The 20337-nt window shown below is 50.1% G+C and overlaps 8 protein-coding genes; 4 read left to right on the forward strand and 4 right to left on the reverse strand.

Annotated features, from left to right (window-relative positions):
* The first annotated feature begins 825 nt into the window (after positions 1-825).
* CHC_T00003435001 (hypothetical protein) lies at positions 826-3501 on the forward strand. The gene has a single exon (XM_005715144.1). It carries the CDS (start codon positions 826-828, stop codon positions 3499-3501), a length of 2676 nt encoding a protein of 891 aa, XP_005715201.1.
* Positions 3502-3673: 172 nt separating this feature from the next.
* On the reverse strand, positions 3674-4834 carry CHC_T00003436001 (hypothetical protein). Its single transcript, XM_005715145.1, has one exon. The coding sequence runs from the start codon at positions 4832-4834 to the stop codon at positions 3674-3676; it is 1161 nt and encodes a 386-aa protein (XP_005715202.1).
* Positions 4835-5433: 599 nt separating this feature from the next.
* On the forward strand, positions 5434-6514 carry CHC_T00003437001 (hypothetical protein). XM_005715146.1 is given in 2 exon segments: positions 5434-6444; positions 6445-6514. 1 exon segment carries the CDS (start codon positions 5434-5436, stop codon positions 6442-6444), a length of 1011 nt encoding a protein of 336 aa, XP_005715203.1. The 3' UTR covers positions 6445-6514.
* Positions 6515-6554: 40 nt separating this feature from the next.
* CHC_T00003438001 (hypothetical protein) lies at positions 6555-7405 on the reverse strand. XM_005715147.1 is given in 4 exon segments: positions 6555-6623; positions 6624-7115; positions 7201-7206; positions 7207-7405. 2 exon segments carry the CDS (start codon positions 7204-7206, stop codon positions 6624-6626), a joined length of 498 nt encoding a protein of 165 aa, XP_005715204.1. The 5' UTR covers positions 7207-7405; the 3' UTR covers positions 6555-6623.
* Positions 7406-7717: 312 nt separating this feature from the next.
* Positions 7718-8603, forward strand: CHC_T00003439001 (hypothetical protein). Its single transcript, XM_005715148.1, has 3 exons — positions 7718-7967; positions 8056-8288; positions 8397-8603. The coding sequence occupies exons 1-3, from the start codon at positions 7718-7720 to the stop codon at positions 8601-8603; spliced, it is 690 nt and encodes a 229-aa protein (XP_005715205.1).
* An 89-nt stretch (positions 8604-8692) lies between these two features.
* Positions 8693-9850, reverse strand: CHC_T00009278001 (N-acetyl-gamma-glutamyl-phosphate reductase). The gene has a single exon (XM_005715149.1). The coding sequence runs from the start codon at positions 9848-9850 to the stop codon at positions 8693-8695; it is 1158 nt and encodes a 385-aa protein (XP_005715206.1).
* Positions 9851-12159: 2309 nt separating this feature from the next.
* CHC_T00003440001 (hypothetical protein) lies at positions 12160-15084 on the forward strand. The gene has a single exon (XM_005715150.1). The coding sequence runs from the start codon at positions 12160-12162 to the stop codon at positions 15082-15084; it is 2925 nt and encodes a 974-aa protein (XP_005715207.1).
* A 20-nt stretch (positions 15085-15104) lies between these two features.
* On the reverse strand, positions 15105-19573 carry CHC_T00003441001 (hypothetical protein). XM_005715151.1 is given in 2 exon segments: positions 15105-15175; positions 15176-19573. 1 exon segment carries the CDS (start codon positions 19571-19573, stop codon positions 15176-15178), a length of 4398 nt encoding a protein of 1465 aa, XP_005715208.1. The 3' UTR covers positions 15105-15175.
* Between the last annotated feature and the right edge of the window lie 764 nt (positions 19574-20337).

Consider the following 20337-nt stretch of genomic DNA (forward strand, 5'->3'; position numbering starts at 1 on the left):
AATTGATATCCCCTCCCCTGCTGGATGGAGCCACTTTCCGACAGAGGCGTAGGAAAAGGGACGAGTGTTGAGGAAAAGAACGTGGCAACGTGTACCGATGGACTTCGAACCGAAGGCTGCATGCGCGCCCACCAGTTGTGAACCAAAAGCGCGGGAGTCCTACGGAGGTGACGGCCAAGGGGGCGTAGTCGACGCCGCCGGAGCGTGGCGAAGGGAAAGGATGGCTACGCCCGGTAGTGCTGGTCGGGGCAGAGGGGTACAGGGACGAAGGGGGAGTAGGCGAGGGAAACAGGGATAGAGAGCTTCCCTTACGGAAGAGAGAATACTTGCCACCCCGGGACGATAGGGAAGGGGGGGCAGCAACGGAGTACAGTAGGAAGTAAAGAATTGGGTGGATACCCTCATCCAGCTGGTTGCTCGTGCCATGCGATTGGGCTAATCGCAACAGTACTGTACTATTGTACAGTACGCAAGAAAAATTCCAAAATAAAAGGGGTACGATAGAAAAATTCTCAAAAACAATACTTGTTGCAAGGGGGAGACAAATTGGCTTTTCTCGCAAATACTGAAAAGTTTGATGAAATTCCGACTAAGTTCTGTAATGTTTGTTGACAGTGATATGTTCGACAAATACCTGCGTGTATTTCGGAATCCTTCAGCGCAATTCTCAAGTACAGTACAAGGGTACACGTTGTGGTGTGATCCCTCTAATTGCTTCAGAGACACACCTCTGGCATCGGCGGCGGCGTAAAATGCATTGAACATCTTTTGTGCCTCCACCAGTTACGAAATTTCTTTCCCTTCGCGCTCCCGACCACGGTCGTCATGTCGACTCCAGAGGCGCATCCAACCACCTTATTCGTTCGGAACCTTAAACCTGTAACCACTAAGGCTGACTTGGACAGCCATTTTGGCGGCGTGGGCCCGCTCCGCCGTACTTTGATTGTCACAGATCATTCCAATGGCCTTTGCAAGGGCTTTGGTTTCGTTCATTACGCGCTTGCCGATGACGCAAATACCGCACTTTCTTCCCTCAACGGCTCCATGCTCCATGGCCGCCGCATCGCCCTACATTTCGCTCGACCTCGTCAGCGTGGGAAAGCAGACGAGGATGGTGGCTTAGTACCACGTCTCCCTTGTCCGAAGGATAAGCCAGGAAAGCAAGCGGGAAAGCTAAAAGGAACCCTTCCTATGCGCACAGTGTTGTTGAAACGGAGAGACGGTACGGAAATTTCAGAAGAAGAGGCCCGGGGGGCATTCGCGAGTAATAGGAAGCCTGACAGTGTACTCTTGGTGGCAGATGGTAAAGAGGCGCGCTGCACCTTCACATCCTGGGCTGAGGCAGGCAAGGCCGCTGCCGTCGCCCATAGCAACACCTTGGATGCTTGCATTGAGGCTATGAAGGGAGGTAAAGGCACGAGGCTCATCGTCAGGAATCTTCCATTCCGAGTGAACCTTCATGAGATACGCAACGCCTTTTCAAAGTATGCTCCTGTGCGGGAACTCCGCCTTGAGCCCCCTCGTGCGCTCAAGTCATTCAAGGACAAGGATATCGCACCAGCAGCCCAAGACGAACCAGACAAGACTGTAGTAGATTGTGCGGGATTTGGCTTCGTAGAATATTTTCTGGTTGCTGATTCGAAGTTTGCTCTGTCAAAGCTCAACGGCGCCAAGGTTGGTGGACGAATCATTGCCGTTGATTTGGCTCTTGGAAAGTCGGATTACATAAAGAGACTCGATAACGATCATAGTGACGAGGAAAAACGCAAGGAGGCTGGAACTAAATTACAGGGAACAGAGGAGCAAGACAGCGACGTTCTTGAATCTGATAGCGAGAGCAGTAGCTCCGGAAGCGACTCTGACGGCCCTGACGTCACCCTGCATACAACCATAGCACATCAGAAAAATCAAAAGAGCAAAAGCCACAACGTCGAGAAAGAGAAGATTACCGTTGCCGCAAAACCCGCTGTGAGCTCTGAAACTGAACTCACCCGGACTGTGTTTGTCCGAAACCTTTTGTTCGAAACTTCTGCTTCAGAGCTGTGGAAAGCGATGTCGACGGAGTTTGGCCCAGTCGAGCAGGCTGTCTTGGTCAAAGACCGCGTAACCGGACGGCCTCGTGGAACAGCATTTGTGCGTTTCGTGATGGAGTCCGGTGCCGACAAAGCCGTACACCAAGCTGGTGAGGGAGACAAGAGCCACAGCAAATCCGCTCTCCGAGGGCCACAGGCAGGTGGATTTGTGCTTCAAGGAAGATCACTGTTAATTGCAAAAGCTGTAGATCGATCGAAAGCCAAAGTTTTATCAGAGATTGAGAGTCAGGGTACGAAAAAGGATGATCCCAGAAATCTGCGGCTTGCCTGGATTGGTCAGATAAAGCCTGGGACACCTGAGGCTAGAGGCTTAACGGAAGTCGATCTGACGCGCAGGGCGAAATCAGACAAAGAGAAGAAGACAAAACTTTCGCGCAATCCAAACGCTTTTATTTCTGATGTGCGGCTTTGCGTGCGAAACATTCCGAAAGATTTAGAGGATCAAGTCCTGAAACAAATCTTTTTGCTAGGGGCAAAAAATGGAGCAGGGACGGAAGCGACGGTCGCGCGAAAGTCAAGAGGTACAGGAGAGAGCGCCGAGGATTTTAAGACGGGCGGGGATCGTCCTGGATACAAACGACAGCCTCGAATTACTTACTGCAAGATCATTCGGGATGAGGCGAGAAAGGACAAGTCGAAAGGGTACGGTTTTGTACAGTTCGAGAAACATACAGATGCTCTTACAGCGCTACGGTGCGTCAACAATAATCCAAAAGTCATTGACATGCTTATCAAGCATGCTCCGAGTCAAATGAAGATTGACGAACATAGAGAGCGGCTTCTTAGGAAACAATGGGGAGATGGACGCCTACAGGCGGATTTTGCAGTTGAAGATCGAAGAATTGTGCAGGTTCTCGAGGAGGTAAAGAAAAAGGGCAAGGCCCTCTCCAAGGCTCACAAGGAAAAGAAAGCCAAAGCTGCGAAAGAAGTCGGGGGTTCAATGAAAATGGCCAGCCGAAAGGGACGAAGCGAAAAGCGAGTTTCCTCACAAATCGAGAAGAAATCATCAAAAGGAGACAGGAAATCTATGATAAAGCAGAAGCGAGCTGCAGCTGCTGAGCGAGGTGCGGCTAAGACCAAACGAGATCGGGGGAATGCAACCAATATCGGAGAGAAGGTCCATGCGGTGCGGAAACCGTCAGTCTTGTCAGAACGCGATAACGCAGGCAATGTGGGCTCGGGACTAAAACGAGGCCGTGAAGGAACCGACCATGCGTCGCAACCAGACCCCAGACCGAAGAAGCCGCGACGCAAAAGGAACACTGCTGAGGTGGAGAAAAATGCGAAACTAGACTCACTGGTGGATGCGTACAAACGCAAAATTGCGAAAGGAACAGCTCCTGGGAGTTCGGGAAAGACCGGACCGAATCAAGAGTCTACATCACAGCACACGCGATGGTTCGAGTAGGGGGACAATCTTATTTATTATTAGATGTCCATGTCAAGGCTCTGTACAGCATCTATGCGTTAACAACACACCTACAGCGAAACGCTCACATTTGCGTCACATCAATCCTGTGTGGAGAGAAGATGATTTACTTCGAGCAAAGCGAGCTTTGTACCGATAGGTTTGATCAGTATCAGTAGTTCGGTGACTCTGCTGCTTTCAAGATGTCTTTGCCGTAATCTACTAGTGGCGGCAACGGGCTCCGGGTCCACCATGTACCAGTCGCACCCTCTCGTCTGGCCAAGTTAATCTCTTGGCAAACTCTCTTGTACACTTTCCCTTCGATGCCAATCTGTTGAAAAGCTTGTTGACGTGTCTCGCCGTGGTTGATAAAGACAACTTTGGCAACCGTTTCAGGTGCCGCAAAAAGCTTGACGGTCGCCCAAAGTGCAGAGAAGGCCCTTGGAGCGTCATAGATAACTGCGCATCCCAAACGCTCTGGGTAGTGGTCGGCGAATAAGGAAAGCACCCTCTTTGCACTTCCAGGGGACATGTCTGCGCGGGTGAAACCCGCGAAATCCATGACCCAAACCATACGATGAATGGAATCCGGATGAAATGTGGCCTCCATAGCAGCCCGCATGTGTAAAACAACGTGCCCTGGGTTACGATCCGTGACATGGAAATTTGAATACATGACAGGATTAGCGTCTAGATGACTCTCGACACGGGCTTGAGGGGTGTCAAGTGGTCCGAGTGGGAAGAAAGAGTGGGACGAGGGATTGCGCACGCAGGTGGGGCACACTTGTGGGGACGGGGAGTTGCGGTGAAAGAGGAGAGACTTGTGCAGCATGGAGGCTGCGTCTGGGACCGAGTGGGAACGAGCGCGTAGATAACGGAGCAGCGTTTGTTTGGGTGTTAATCGGGCGATCTCCGCGGGTGTGAGAGGTCCTGCAAGGGCGTGGAAGGTCTGCAAGAGGTGGGAAACAAGGGAAGTTTCATTCTGAGTTGGTGGGGATGGGAGTGCAGACAAGGCCCGGGAATGCTTAGGGTGTGAATGGAAACGCATGCTACAGTTGTTGATGGCTAGGGAGGGGGCTGGCCGTGCGTTGCGGGATGGTGTGGGATGGTGTGGGATGGTGTGGGATGGTGTGGGATGGTGTGGGATGGTGAAGTGGGGCTTGCAGCTTTGTGTCGAGGGGAGTTGCCTGTGGATAAATACAAACAGGAAAGCAGCAGCCATACATGGTGAGGACCGGCTCATGAAGGTGATTGGAGAGATTGTAAACAAGTGCGGCCCTGTAGGGTTTGTGCATTGTGGAAGCTTTGAAGCATGGAGACGTCCGTCATTCATTATTCCCCGTGTGATAAAGAAGCGACATTACCCTAAGGGTACAAGTACAGTAGATGACTTCAATGAAAAAGTAGTCAGCAGGGCGACGAGGACACTGGTCACAGCGGTGGTCACAGCGGTCGCCATTTTGATAGTCGGGCCTGCGAATTTGTTGTTGGCCAAGTACAAGCAAATCGCAAATCATGTCGCACGACTCTATCTACAAGATAGAGTCGTGCGACATGATTTGCCGTTGAACTGCCATCAACCTGTTGATCTGAAAACGGGGATCCTGTCGAGGTTTGAAAGGCTACTCGCCTCAAAAGTCACATTTTCATTGGCTGCTGTGGATGCCCAGCCTGCACCAATTATGTTGCACGTTTTGTGCATCGACATCGCTGTACATCTTCTCATTCTATCTGTCTAATTAATTACTACATGCATATCCCAATTTCTCTGTAATTGCACCATGCATGCAAGGACCTTACCAAATATCGAAAACTTGTGCATGGCGCCAAATCAGAACGGCCGTGCACCGCTTTCGTGCCTTGAGCCCACCGCTCCCGACGCTACACCCCCAGTCTCTCCACCCCCGCCTCGCTTGTAAACCTCCACTAGCCATGGCTCAGGTCGCGGAACAGTATCAGCAAGATGACCATGCCGAAGCCTCGGGACCACTGCTCGTGGAGCGTCTCGAGGAGCTCGGTGTATCAGCCACTGACACAAAGAAACTGCGTGAAGCCGGTCTCACCACCGTTGAGTCTGTCGCCTATTCGACAAAAAAGCGTATCATGGCAGTCAAGGGAATCTCTGAAACAAAGGCCGACAAGCTCATCGCCGAAGCTGCAAAGCTAGTCCCGCTTGGGTTTTGTACAGCTGCGGAATATCATGCCGTTCGGGAAGCTCAGCTCTCACTTACTACGGGCTCAACAGAACTCGATGCTTTGCTTGCTGGTGGAATCGAAACGGGTTCCATTACAGAGCTTTTCGGCGAGTTTAGAACTGGTAAAACCCAATTGTGTCACACACTTGCGGTTACTTGCCAAATGCCCATGGACCAAGGCGGTGCTGAGGGGAAGGCCCTCTACATTGACTCTGAAGGCACGTTTCGACCCGAACGATGCAAGGCTATCGCGGAACGTTTTGGCCTGGACCCTGACGAGGCGCTGGAGAACGTTTCCTTTGCGAGAGCTTTCAACTCAGACCATCAGACCCAGCTTTTGCAGCAGGCCTGTGCACTCATGACTGAAACTCGATATGCTCTTATAGTTGTCGATTCCGCCACCGCCTTGTATCGCACAGACTTCACCGGTCGAGGCGAGCTCGCTGCAAGGCAGCAACACTTAGGGCAGTTCTTGAGAGCCTTGCAGCGGATAGCTGATGAGTTCGGCTGTGCAGTTGTCATCACAAATCAGGTCGTCGCACAGGTCGATGGAGGTGCCATGTTTGCGATTGACCCTAAGAAACCCATTGGAGGAAACATAATTGCCCACGCAAGCCAGACTCGACTATCGCTTAGAAAATCCAGAGGGGAAAACAGGATCTGTAAGGTTTACGATTCTCCAAACTTGCCCGAAGCTGAGGCTACATTTTCAATCAGTGAAGGGGGTATTGTGGATGCCAATGATTGAGAGTTAGTGCGGATGTGTCTTGTAGTTTCTTGTATAAACCTTATGGCCAATCCGCCTGTGTTTCGACGGTCAAACTCTTTTCTCGGGCTGCGTCTATGGCAAAGAATTTGTTCAGAAAGCAAGCCATTATTTGGTAGGCCGCGGGGCTTTCCTTTTGTCAATTTATTCGTTAACCCAACTTACGTTTCCTCCTTTTTCGTTTCCCTGTTCTGACTAGCTAGCTCGGCTGTTTTCCGCTGTAGAACAGCACTCACTGCCTCAAGCTGTTGTCTCTTCTGCGTGTGGACCTGCGTCGCCTTATCGGCTTCCTCTTTCAGCAAAGTGGCGCGTTTTGCAAAATGTATCTCGGCAGCTGCCGGCGACTTTTCCACGAAAAACCCAGTGCCGATATCAATCAGTACCATTTTCGTATCTGCTAATCGCCCAGGAACGTATATTGAACTTGTCAATGGCACCAATATTTCCTGATCGTTCGACATCTCCGCGATCTGAGCGGCATTCTCCTTGCTAGCCGTCAGACGCGACACTGCGTTAGAAAGTTGCGAAAGAGAAGCAGATATCATTTGCACTTCCCGTTGTAGTTCCCCTTGTAAGCGGTCCAGTTGCTCGGGTGGCAAACTACCCAAAGCCACTGTACCACCGGGGGTCTCAACAGCGGATTCGGCGCGGCTCTGCGATGTATCATGATAATATCAGTACTCAAAGAATCAAATGCCATGGACGCGCAGCAGAAGCAGAAAGAGGGTAGACACATACCTTCATGTCCACTATCGAAATGAGGATAAATAGCAGATCTATCCCTGGATATGCTCGGCCGCAGTAAGTCGAGAGATCTGGAGGTCAGGATGTTTGTTGGAGGTTGGAACCGGACACTGCACTTTCAGATAATCAATGCTGGCAGCCCAGTTCGCGAAAGACTGAGTAAGTGGGAAGACTCTGAGAGACCATGTGTCGGTCCGTGTGAAACGCTCGTATTCCCGTGTGAAGTGGCGAGCAAGACGATATCAAGAAGATTAAATTGCAGAGCACAGCCCTCCTCTGCCAAAATAATAAAAAGAAATAAATTTCTGCACTCTAGTAGTGCTGCCATGACGTGCTCACGGGGTTCAGTAGTTTGAGTGCCAGAAATGGGGGCAAATCTGGCGTTCGAACTGGACGTACTGGGTTTGTTCCGCATGAAACTGCAAGCAGACCTCTGAATCTTCCGTCACAACTTATTGAAATTGCTGCTTAAGAGCAATAAATCAGTTCGTTTCGTTGTTTCACATCTGCGATGTTCCGCGTCGCTGCTCGAACTTCGCAACTTCTTACCCCGGCACCGCGATGGTATCCCTTCGCTCCGTGCCGGGGGAAGAAAAAAAAGACGAACAAAAGAAACTCCGCACCAACAGATCTAGACCCTGAAGTTGCCTCACTAATCAATTTGTCAACGTTTGAGGCCAATATGCAGAAAGCTGTGGATGCATTGCGGGCTAGATATGCTAGGATACGAGCGAGCGGGGCTTCTCCTGGAATTCTAGATGGTACGTCTTGGTGGCAATTCAAATCGGGCAAATTTGTGCATGTCATTCGATATCTAATATTTTCACTGTGTTTACGAGCTCCCTCCAGACATTAGAGTCGACGCGTACGGCGCCTCAACGGCACTGAAAAAGCTTGCACAAGTATCTGTGCGGGATGGAAGGACACTGCTCGTAAGCGTCTTTGATGAGGGGACCTCAAATGCAGTGGAACGCGCAATTAGGGCAGCTGGTCTCAACTTGAACCCCATATGCGATGGCCCGTCAAAGCTTAAAGTGCCTATTCCCAAGCCGACGGAGAAGGCCCGCGAGGGTTATGCCAAAGTAAGTGCGGAAGAACGGCTCTATGTCTTGTGGGTTATTTGACGGATGCACGAGTCTAACCTCCTCTAAACGTCTACTTTTTCATCCTGTCTGTTTGGCAACTGTCAGGTGGCACTCCAGGATGCAGAGTCTGCGAAAGTAGCCACCCGAATGGTTCGCAGAAAAGCCATGGACGCCGTCAAAGATTTAAAAGATGATGTGGGCAAGGAGGATTTGAGGCGCATGGAGAATTCTGTGCAGCAGATGTCAAGTAAGTATATTGCCGTGATTAACAAATCTCTAGAAGAAAAGGTCAAATCCATAAACGCACCCTGATCGATTGATGTGACGTAAAAGAAACAGGGTGATGTACCAAGGAAACATCTAAACCACCGAAACATCGCAATCTGAGCACTTGCATCGTCTCAGGGAAACGTTGGTTGGCACTCCAATCCCATTGTCTCTGGAAAACCAAACATTATGTTCATGTTCTGAATTGCTTGTCCTGATGCCCCTTTGACAACATTGTCAAGAGCTGAAATTATGATGGCCCGTCCTGAGATTGCATCATTCATGACCTGAATGACGCAGTTGTTAGAACCGCGCACGTGACGAGTTTGCGGAGGAGCCACACCCTTTTGCAGTACATGCACAAAAGGCTCATCTGCATATCGATTTGCAAGGCACTTGCGCATTTGATCAGCATCCACTCCGGATGAGGTTTTCACATATATTGTCTCGAGGATACCACGCGACATAGGCATAAGATGCGGAGTAAATGACACCCGTACGGGATCGTGGCTTCCGTACGCGTCCGTCAGGCCCTGTTCAATCTCTGGCATATGCCGATGACTGGCCACACCATAGGCAGATATTCCGTCCGCCACTTCACAAAACAATGTTCCTTGCGTAGGAGACCGTCCAGCGCCAGATATACCGGATTTTGCATCGATGATAATGTCGGTTGGCAGAATCAAACGCTTTTCAAGTAGAGGGATTAATGGGAGCTGGGCAGTAGTAGGGTAACAACCAGGATTCGCGACAAGTCGGGCATCACGAATGCTCTCTCTAAAAAGCTCACTGATACCATAGACAGCTTCTTTCTGCAAAACTGGAGCACGGTGCTTCCCTCCATACCACCGCTCATACGAAGAAAGGTCGCGGAGGCGAAAGTCTGCCGATAGATCTACGACCCGCAGCCCCGATGAAAGCGGCAGCGACGCGATAATATCTTGTGTGGTCGCGTGTGGTAAGCAGCAAAAGACGAGATCGGCAGCGGATGCCCAGTTCACATCTTCGCTCCTCACAAGTGTAGGCAGAGATTTTCCAAAAGCTCCGAAAGCAAATTGCGGATACACAGCACCCATTTCCTTTCCCGCAGACCGGTCAGCCGTCAAAACAGATACTTCAGCTCGTGGATGCTGGGCCAAAAGCCGAAGAAGTTCAGCACCAGTATAACCAGAGGCCCCTAAAATGCCTACCTTCACAACGGATGGCATCGAGGCCTTTACAGAGTGAAGACGCGGACATCGTCGACGGGAGCGACGAGGTAACCCAACCAAGGGAATAAAGGACAACGACATCACGTATGTATCCCAAAAGTTCTAGAAGAGGGGAGGGAGGATTGTCGTGGGGTTGTTTGCGAAAATCTGGGATATGTTGTACCCTAATTTTTGATTATTAACACAAATTTTGCCCGAGACGGGAGAATATGGCACACAAATAAAATCTGCCGCTCATGGGCGCGTCCCTCCAGATGGCGTCTCGCGGTAAGTTACTACTCGCCCCTACATGTACAGTATGCCGATTTCCTCTTGTTCCGTCCAAGATCTCTTTACCACTCTACTCTCGAGTCCGCTTGCCCGCCGCTGTGTACTCCAAGCTACGGCTACTCTTGACCACTAACAAGTACATTCCCCCTCGCTTCTCAAACGACCAGCAAGTACAGAAAATTGTGTGTGAGTCCGCACCTCATGTCTGAAATGTGATGTTACACCCTGGCTATTGCAAATGAACAGTTGAGAGTCGTTTTGACGTTGAGGCAAGTTGTTCAACTTGCTCAGTGCTCGTATCGAGGTCCCGAGTCCGTTTTTCATCGCGTTTCTATGGCCAATTATAATCCATACAGGTGCAGGCCGCACTCCGCTTCCTTTCATGCACTTCAGACGAAGCCAGCAGTGCTGGAACTTCCGCAATCGGCCATTTGGTTCCCGAAATATCTATTCTTTGATCACCAAGAGAGCCATCCTGTACCGTAAGGGTACAGTATGTAGAGAGCCATCCTGTACATACTGTACCCTTGTGCTCTCTACCATCCTGTAGAGAGCCATCCTGTACATACTGTACCCTTACGGTACAGGATGGCTCTCTTGGTGGCACTGTAACCGTTCCCGACCTAATTGCCAAAATGTCCGTTTCCTCAGCACTGAATCGACCTTTTTAATTGAAAAAACTGCTGAACTTGCTCATTCGAAGCCATTCAAAAGCCATCTACCATCCAAACACCGCAACTCGCCTAGTTTAGGCCACCGCTTTCCAGCTCAACCATCAACGGCAAGACACGCTTCCATTCAACAACCTTCAAAAACGCAGTCATTTTACGACAAGTGCATAATTGCCAATTACTGGTTATCATAACACCACGCGCCGTGGCCCGGCATTCTCAACCAAAGCAGTACATGAGCATGTCTACAATATCTACCCTCGGTACCCCCCTCGGTAGGACTCGCGATGCGTGCATCGCAAAGAATACATCGTCGCGTACAGCGCTGCAACAACGTGTACACGTGTACACACTCAGGGTACATTGACGCGTACAGCACTGCAACAACGTGTACACGTGCCATCCGTAGGGCAATATGATAAGCTCTGCGTGCACCAATCGACATCCTCTGGCCTTGCTATGCGTTGCTGCACAGCTTTTGCGAAGGCGACGGCGTAGAGCCATCACTAACCAGAGCATGTTGATCGTCACACGCACCATTCAGGCTTGACAACGCTATCTGTTCCTTCCTTGCGCGTTCGGCAGCCCCATTCAGCTATTTTCTTCCAGCCACATAGTCGAAACTTTTCTGACTGGGAGATCCCAGAACAGAAGGTTCCTATCGTGCGGCGCCACGCCCGTTTCCCTTGCGCAGCCTGAGATATGTCCCCATCCCCAGCGGTTGTTGCACCCTTGCTTGCAAAACGCTTACCGATTCCTCGCTCAGCTCTCTCTGCCCTTGACCAGTGTCGCCGTCCACATCCCACGGAACCTCATAATGCTCTGGCGGCCACTATTATTCATGCCGCTCTGACCGACGGCCACTCTGAGGCCTCTGCATCACTTCAATACGTCACACACCGTCTTCTCATTGGAGTTTCCGTTTCCTCAGGTGCCTCACGTCTGAATTTTTCCATCGTCCTCGTCGGTCTGATTCGACGCCTCTCCGCAGCTCTTGGATCAGTTCCTGTGAATCAACTCATCAGTCGCCTGGTTGATACTTACGGGCAAAAAGGAACATTCAATCTCGGATACGCAGGTGCGGAGCGTGAGCGCGCTCTAGGTGCCTTGGCGGCAGTAAGCGCTGTGTTCGTCGCAGTCAATACTCGTTCTCTGTCTGCTGCTGCCTGCCGGAGTCTCATCACATTGTTACGAAGTAGCGTTGAGCGTGAGGCTGCGAAATGGCGCCTGGGTCGAGCAGCGGCGCACATCGTTGGCAAGGCGCTTACAGCAGTGAAGCTTGATGAGAGGGGCATGATTGTCACAGTCCTTTGGAGATGGTGTCAGGAGAGGCGTGAGAAAGAGGATGGATTGCAGATAGCATTCTTATTACACAGTCACAGTCTTATAGACATTAAGGCATTTGAAAAGCTGTATCCCAGTCTTGGAGATGGTTTCGAACAAGCTCTAATGGATACATTCGAGGGGGGCTTCTCCTCATTGGGGTCTTCTGCGAACGGCGACAACAAATATGTTATACCAAGTGTGTGGCGATCAGCTGTGCGATACATCATCACATCAGAAGGGTCAGAGCATTTGGGTAGCATATCTCACTTCTGGAAATCAGTCGTTCTGGGCAAACTTGTGCGAGGTTCTCGTAGTGGTGAGAAGAAATTACTAGCATTAGAACTGATTCCCCTGGTATTTGCAGAAGTGCACGATCTGGAGTCCTTCAATATCGTATTTGAAAGTTCACTCGCTTCCATGGTTGCAGCAATTCTTGGCAGTCAGAAAATGGGTATGACTCGAGCTCCCTTGCGAAAGGGAAGGACCTCTGAGGAGGCATTGGCATACCTAACGAATTCCGCTAAAAGCCTGGGCAAACGTCTTGTGAAAGCGATTTTTGAAAGCGAGGGAACAGACAGAAATGGCCAGCCGATGTTGTGCGAATTTTTGAAATGGTCCGTGACAGGAGGAATTTGGAATATGCTCTTGCCACCGGCTTTACTTGCAGAAGTTCTTGCTAGTTTGTCTCCAGCCGACGAGAAAACTCTTTTTTCTAATATTGTCAGGGAATTTGCTCAGCCATACCGCTCTCAAAAGAGTTTAGACGGTGGTGAGAGCAAGTCGAGAATACACAACAGGGCAAGCTTGCTTCGTTTTTTGTTCACGCTCGCCCGCCAACGCCACAGCTTGGCGAAAGACGTAGTCAGAGTTGTGGCACTGTACTCCGTTTTTCATGCAGAACAGAATCGCCCGGTTGGGCCAGATCTGCAACCTCTGATGAGGCTCGACAATTTTCAAAACAGAGATTTGTGTGTAGGGTACGGCACGGTGCTTCCCCAACTGCTCCCCGACCTACCGCTGGATACAGCTGCCTTAGCATTTCGCAGGTTGACAGACTTTTTAGCGTCACAGCAGCGGGGTGATCGTACAGAGGATCTCCTTTTGTTCACCGTGAAATTATTGAGCTCAGCATCCTCTTCACAAGGACTTTCTCTGAATCTCAGAAGGACTTTTGGCAGTGCACGTGAAGAGGAGGAAGGAGAAACAAAGTCCTTAGAGGTACAAAGCACTGCAGTGAAAGTCGTGGAGAGACTTTCAATTCTCTCTTCCACTTCCGAGTCGAGCGGTCTTTCGAAATCTCTGAAACTTATTGCTGCGTATCTTTGCATTGGTCTATATGATCCGCTGTGCAGAGAAGGGAAACGCAGTGTAACGGGTATACAGGACAGCACCCAGGAATTGTCCGGATTATTCAAGACGATAGACAATCTCGCTGATCACCTGACGGAAACCGCAGCGGAAGTTCCTAGAGAGAACGACAGCCCATCTGATGGACGTGAAGATGGAGAGAACTCATTGCCGACGCCCACAGAGTACATTGCCCAACTTATTGCAGATTTGTGTGGGAGAGATGGAAACAGATTTCGTCACGTGTCTGTCATGGCAATTGAAGCCCTAGACCAAAAGTTAGATGATTCCGTCGTTTCCGTTTTTTTCGATGCAATTGACTCTTACCTCTCCGGAAAGGTTGTTAGGGTAGCACTTCATCGCCCAGCCCGAGATCCAGAATCTAGCGTGTTGGACATAAACAAAGGCGAAGATGAGGAAATGGAGGAGAGAAATAGCGAAGACGAGAAAGTAAGGTCGGAGTATGATCAAGGTATGGATAACGTGGAACCCGGGACTTCCCAAGCATCCGCTTCCGCTGAAAGCGCAGATGAGGAGAGCGATGCGGACACTGGCTCAGAAGAAGACTCTGAAGACGTCGTTGATGTTGATATTGACATTGACAGGGAAGACCCTGCCGTTCTGGCGGATTTTGACAAGAGAATTGGTGCGCATTTGCGCTTGCTCAAAGAAGAAAAGAAAGAAGCCAACCAGCGACGGTTACAAAGGGAGTCCCGATTTGCTCGAGCTGCCCGAGTACTGGACGCCCTTGAAGCTATCGCTCGCAAGTTGCGGATACGCCTCGAGAAGACTCAGGAAGCTTGTGGACGACTTCCAATTGTCTTCTTAGACTTGCACGTTCGCCTCTACGAATTCGTTCTAGGAGACGATAAGAACTTTCGATTTCTCAAGCAAGTGTGCCGTGTTGTTTCAAAGCAAATGCTCATTGCTGCCCCCGTGTTGGTGTCACACGTCTCCGATAAGCAGACAGTCTTGGATATAGTAGATCGCTTTTTCAAAATTCTGAGATCCTGTCCAACAGATCGCCAAATACCTGCGCTTGAAGCTCGTACGATTTCAAGGTCGGCTGGATCCCTCATGAACGTAGCCTCAGAGTTATCAGACGGCAGCTATACATCGTACTTAACCGCATATGAGGAAATCCTTGTCAGCATGATGAAGCCGGGATCTCACTTCTGGATACCGGATATTTTGGGTTCTTTCATCCAAAAGGCCCCCCTGCTATCTCTGAAGTTGAGTACCATTGTTGCTAAAACGCTCCAATCCCGGGACGCACCTAAGAGCACGCGGCAGACAGCCAGTGAAGTATTGCTCGGTCTGTCGGTGTCGGCTCTTCAGCTTGACGACTCTTCACCCGAGGTAGATAAGTTTTGGAAAATGGTCGAGGCCTGCCTTCTGCAGCAGTGCACGCAGCAATGCACCCGACACATCGGAAAACAATGGAGTTCCGAAGGATATTGCAATATGATTAAGGTAGCTGCAAATGCCATTCGGGCTGGGCGTTTTGACAGAGACGATGTTGTGTCGCAACTGAAGGCAAGCATAGAGACGATGGCACTCCCCCAAAGAGAGCGTACACGGCTCCTAAAGTCACTCCGAATACCGACCGTGGCACACAGTTTGAAACGAAGCATACCTGTATCCACTGAGCTAAGACGAGATGTACAGGAGAAGAAGAGAAAGACCACGGCGGCTGAGTAGTGTCATTAACGAGTATCTAGAACGCACGGGTCGTGTAAGTCGAGCTATAGAGCTTTAACGGAGTTCATTCAGAATCTACACAATAAATCGACTACCACCGTTTTCTTCGCTTAGTACGACGCACCACGGGTTGGCGCGGGGAGGAATTCTTAGCAGTGCCAGCCAATGTGCGAGTGTCTTCTATGTTCTCTTTGTCCTCACTGGAACACTCCTGCTGAAGTCCGCGTTTGGGAGGCTTCAATTTTGCCACCTGCTTGGTAGAGACTTGTGCGTCAATCTTTGACCGCGTCCTGGCGGAGCTTCGCCTCATGCGAGTAGAAGAATCCTGTCTCGCAGCGGAAATCTGTTTGGTGACATTTGAGGATGAACTCTTTTCTTTCTCGGTGGAGGCATCTCCTGACGTTCGCTGGTTATCCTCTTCAGCGTTTTGGAAAGCCTCACTACGCCGTTCCGACTCATGCGCCGACATACACTCCGACACGCGTTCAATAGTCCTGTGACTTTCAGCTCCTGCATCCGATTTGGAATCTGCAACCGAGGGTGTGCGGCACTTCGGCGCTTCCGCCGTATCTTTTGAGCCGTTCACAACAATATCAGCCTCAAGTGGAATCCCAGGGCTCTCCTTTGCTTGTCGAGGAGAACTGTGTCGTCGCTGCTTCAAAGGAGAGGCCACTGGTTGTTTGCAATGTTTTGCCTTACTGGCCTTCGCCTGCTTCGCATGAGAAGCGGCATGGACTTGTGATGAGTGTGGTACACACGACCAAGTTTCGTCCGAGGGGACAACACCGCCTCTCTGCTCTGTGCTGCTTGATTCCTCAAAAGGTAATTGCTTCGCCTTCTGTTGATTAGACTTGCTCTTTACAGACGTTGAGTGCGGAGACAACTGAATATCATTTCCACCCCTAGCTAACGCCTTCTGCAATTCAACAACATTTTCCCTCGAAATCTGACTCCCTTCACCATCACTTTCCATTTGGTCTGAGGCACTATCATCAGCGAGGTCTTCTTCTCCTTCTAAACCGGAGAGGCGAGCGTAGTCAAGTCTTTTCATGCTTCTCTTCGACCTCCGGACATTTGATAGGTCTACGTGAGAAGAGGAATGGTATGCGGCGCCATCAACCGCAGTTCTCTTCCGCCTCCTTGAGCTCTGCTTTCTCCGAATATTTGTGTCCCTGGATAAGGGTTTGTGTAACTTAGGAATGTCCGGAACTTCGTTCGCGGCTCTAGACTTCAAACAGCTGATAAAGTTTGAGAGTATGGCAACCATTTCGCCAGCATCCCTCACGTAATCTGATAGAATTGTATCTGTTATCGGTTGTAGCATTGGAAGAAGCACTCTTGCGTCATTGACAGTAAGGTGAGGCAGTATGGCAAATCCTGCTTCTGTGAGCACTCGAACTTCTTTACAGACATCTTCAGCTTTACCATAACAGGCGACAACTGATCCAATCAAACACTCCAGAAGATCCCTGGCAGCTGCTTCTTTCCCCGTTCCAGGTTCCCGTAAAGCCAGAATATTGTCTGTAAGTCGACGTACCGGCTGGAAGAGGTGTTCTGTCTTGATGTCGGCAACTTCGCGTAATGCCATTCTTTCTTGCTCAATGCGAATAGTTTTCTTCACTTGGCGCTGCTGGCAATAACGCTTGCAGAGTTGAATGCAGCTCCACTCGTACGGTATAGGATCAGAGGAGAGATGTTTCTTCGCCCTGACAAGGAGTCCCAGCATTGGCAGGTGAGCAATCTTTGCTGACAATGCAGATTGTAGCGAAGCCTGCACCAGAGAAGCGAAGCAGTCCCTGACTTCCATTTCGGGTTGGTGACCATGTGCTTTGCTTCCATCATGGGAATCCCTCATCAAATTACTATCCACAGCAGCAAGCTCAAATTCGATAATCGCTAGTGTACATACTTTGACTGCATCCGCGATGTCCCTTGATACTTCTCGAGCACCAAGAAAGTCAGGCCGTGAAAACCCTTTTGATTTGTAAAAGCTTTCAACTCCTGCACACAGAGTCAACGCAGTTAGCAGCCCTTGTAGGCATAGCATTCTGCACGAAATAGAAAATGAATTCGAGTGACAAATTTGAGCAAGAATGTCAATTAGTTCCGCACCACGATCACGGGCATCCTTCACGGCATCATCCACAAGGCCATAGTCGGCATGGTCACTTTTGTCGGATTCCAGACGAGCTCGAATCTTGGCAAGGCACCATGCAATCACCGCACAGCCCGTCCGGACAGCGTCTGTAGTGATATCAGAAGTCAATTTAGACGTAGAGCTGTTCTGAATCTGATATTGTAACACCTTCACCGCCGATGAATACACGGAAACGTTTGGTTCGGCTAATTCACTCATCACTCGGACTCTCAAGAGTCCGGCTGAGATACTCAGTGGTTCAGCAGCTGATATATCGGCTCGGACATGGATTGACAAATCCTTGGAGGCAGCTGAACATGCCCTTTGAAGTGTAGTTTGAGCCAGATTCTTGCAGGGACTTCCATCGGACGAAAGAAACTTCAAGGTTTCCGCACAAATTTTCACCAGTCTTAAGGAACCGGTATGTCGAGAGATCAGGTCCACAAGCCGTGAAAGAATATCATTCAGGTGCACTTCGATTCCTTCTTTTTCCAAGTACTGCATTTCGAAGAACATCGGCAGTTGTACTAATGCGCACAAAGCTCTCACATCAGCCTGAAACTGTACGAGAAGATGAGATAATTCCGGAAGAAATTCTGCTGAGAACTTGGTACATGGTGTTTCAATGCTGTCTCGCTCGCCGCGCTGCACGACGCTCGAACGCTGAGGATCTCCATGCCCACTGGCTTCGCGTGCGGAAGCAAGAAGAATCTCGCAAGTTAGGGCATGATCCTCGCCGCCTGAACTACCTTCCTTTCCTTTGGCATGGGGCGTAGTTGTGGAAAGTATTCTCTCTCCGGTCATATTTCTATCTGTCTTGAAAAGCTTCATGTATGCTTCCCAGCATCGCAAGGCAGGAAGGTGGTCCCACACAGCGTCGACTACCTGATCCACAGCTCGAATGTCCCGAACAACTCCACTGCATTTAGCCATCAACTGCTGGATATCGTCCATGGAACGGTCCAATGCCGGAATTTCGAGCAACGCAGGGTTTTGGACATCTCCCGATGCTGGTTTCAGTTTCTTCTTCAATAAGTCTCGTCTTGTACTATCTGCACACTTCCTCGATGACTTCTCCGAGGTGGTTGACGTGATCATCCGGGAAAGAAACTCACCAGCTGCCCTGCGGACATCGGTCTGTGATTCCTTTAGAGCAATGTGGCAGATCGAAACCTTGACATTCTCATCGAATATGTCAAAGCCTGAGAGAGTAGTTAGCAAGCGAATGGCTGCCACTGCAACAGTGTCGTCCTTGTCACGAGCCATTTCCGTGATACGATCACAAAACCGTTGAAGAAACATTTCCAAGCTGGAATAAAAATCTTTTTTCCGTAGCATTCGCGACAGTACTTCTAACGTGGAGCGGCGAACCACAGGTTCCTTGTCTGACAGTAACCAGCCAATATACTTTGTATGTTTATCGTCCAGAAAGTGGTCAGGACATGACAGAATCCAACAGCCAAGTGCAGTCACCGATATCTGCCGGATCTCTGCTGAAACATCGCGATATTTCAAGACAAGAATGGAATCGAAAACCTTGCTTGACAAAGCAATGAGTTCACTGTTGTGGGCTGTCATTTCATCCACCTTTCTAGTCAGATCCTTGCCTTTTTTGGACAGAGCGATTGGCAGGTCTACACCTTTCTTCGATCTCTTCTTACGACCCGCAGCACGGGGCTGTTTTGGAGCCATACCGCATCTCCTTTTCTCGGTCGCAAGCTGCCTCTGCATACTGCTTAGCTCTTTCCGCAGACGCCCTCCAAAGTCAATGAGCCCGTCAACTAGTCGAAACGCTGCCAAACAGGCTGCCATCCTCAACGCACGAGATTTCGCAGTAGTCATAGCGTCCAGCCAGGAGATGAGAGTGTCGAAGCAGTCTGTGTCAAAAAGAACAACTTTGCTTGATTCAGCAGTGAGTCTCCGCCAAAAGTCTTCGTAAGCACGGCGCAACTTTTTCGAAACAGAATCCTTGCCCGCAGTCGGCACTGGACCGGGAACATCTTCGCGTAATAAATGGCTAATTCTCAGTACGGATGAAGAGGGGTCATTGGCAACAACCATCTGCGGGGTGATAGCCGCCAATGGTGGGCAGCCGATGGGGCGCGCGAGGCGAACAACGAGAGAGAGGACATCGGCAACAGCAGCGGGTCCGTTCACTTGCACAAGTGCGAGCCATTCGGTCACCAAACCAGCAACGCTAGACGGAGCAGCAGCTAACTTTGAGAACAGGTCGTCCTCTGCGGGCTCCAAGACTTCGTCCTGGTCATCCTCATGGCTAAGTATAGCTTTCGTTCGTTCGGGAGCCGAGATATCATCCCCGTCTTCCCCGTCGCTCTGTTGCAAAGGGTTCATTGCGCGCCCTGAACCCCTGGTGAGGTAAATAGCCCGACCTTGACAGGAAGCAATTCAGGACTATTGCACTCCTCAACTTAGTGGACAAGAACGAGATGCATCGAAATGGTTTGGTTGAAGGAGACCGAATTCTAGATTGATGTCAGAGCCGCGACTGTTTGCTTTCCCGCGTTCAGCGAGTTTGAACCGCAATGCATGTGAGGGGTTGTGTGCGGTCAGGGCGCTGTGACATTGCAGAGTAGTACCCGCCAAATTTATTGATTAATTCGGTTAATTTTTCAGGTGTGGCAGAGCCCGACTGCCTTTTATGTCATGTAGCTGAGCCCGCTGCCACCCCTATCATCGAAAGGCTTGTGGAGGCCAGGCGAAACGCACTTGAGTCGCTGTCGCCGGAAAGAGGACGATGATGCCTATGCCTTTACTTCTTCGCGTCGAGATACCCCTTAATGTAATCACGACTTTTAAGCCTTCCTTTTGGCTGTAAACGAACCTAGAGAAACTCCTCACTATGGAGACTATGCGACATCCATCGACGTTGATGGATACTACCATTTGTCGACAATATTTCTATTAAAAGATTTATGTGCTTCAGTCCTATTGTAATATCTTTTGTTTAATGCTGCAAGTGTTTTTCTCGCACGTGCCGCAGTTCGAGAGTTGATGTGCACTGCAGAATGTGGCAAAGTCCTCGTGCATGCGCATCTAAGTGGTGTTTCTCCGCTTGTGAGCGAACCGGATGCACGAAAAGTGCAGCCCCAACCTTT

The sequence above is a fragment of the Chondrus crispus genome, genomic scaffold (genome assembly GCF_000350225.1).
Source record: "Chondrus crispus Stackhouse genomic scaffold, scaffold_19, whole genome shotgun sequence".
NCBI lineage: Eukaryota > Rhodophyta > Florideophyceae > Gigartinales > Gigartinaceae > Chondrus > Chondrus crispus.

Excerpts from the sequence above, each read along its gene's own strand:
- CHC_T00003441001 (XM_005715151.1), bottom strand. The coding sequence starts at position 19,573 with ATGAACCCTTTGCAACAGAGCGACGGGGAAGACGGGGATGATATCTCG.
- CHC_T00003440001 (XM_005715150.1), top strand. The coding sequence starts at position 12,160 with ATGGATACATTCGAGGGGGGCTTCTCCTCATTGGGGTCTTCTGCGAAC.
- CHC_T00003436001 (XM_005715145.1), bottom strand. The coding sequence starts at position 4,834 with ATGAATGACGGACGTCTCCATGCTTCAAAGCTTCCACAATGCACAAAC.
- CHC_T00003437001 (XM_005715146.1), top strand. The coding sequence starts at position 5,434 with ATGGCTCAGGTCGCGGAACAGTATCAGCAAGATGACCATGCCGAAGCC.
- CHC_T00003439001 (XM_005715148.1), top strand. The coding sequence starts at position 7,718 with ATGTTCCGCGTCGCTGCTCGAACTTCGCAACTTCTTACCCCGGCACCG. Across the intron at positions 7,968-8,055 it reads TTCTCCTGGAATTCTAGATG|ACATTAGAGTCGACGCGTAC; the intron begins GTACGTCTTGGT and ends AGCTCCCTCCAG. Across the intron at positions 8,289-8,396 it reads CCCGCGAGGGTTATGCCAAA|GTGGCACTCCAGGATGCAGA; the intron begins GTAAGTGCGGAA and ends GGCAACTGTCAG.
- CHC_T00009278001 (XM_005715149.1), bottom strand. The coding sequence starts at position 9,850 with ATGTCGTTGTCCTTTATTCCCTTGGTTGGGTTACCTCGTCGCTCCCGT.
- CHC_T00003435001 (XM_005715144.1), top strand. The coding sequence starts at position 826 with ATGTCGACTCCAGAGGCGCATCCAACCACCTTATTCGTTCGGAACCTT.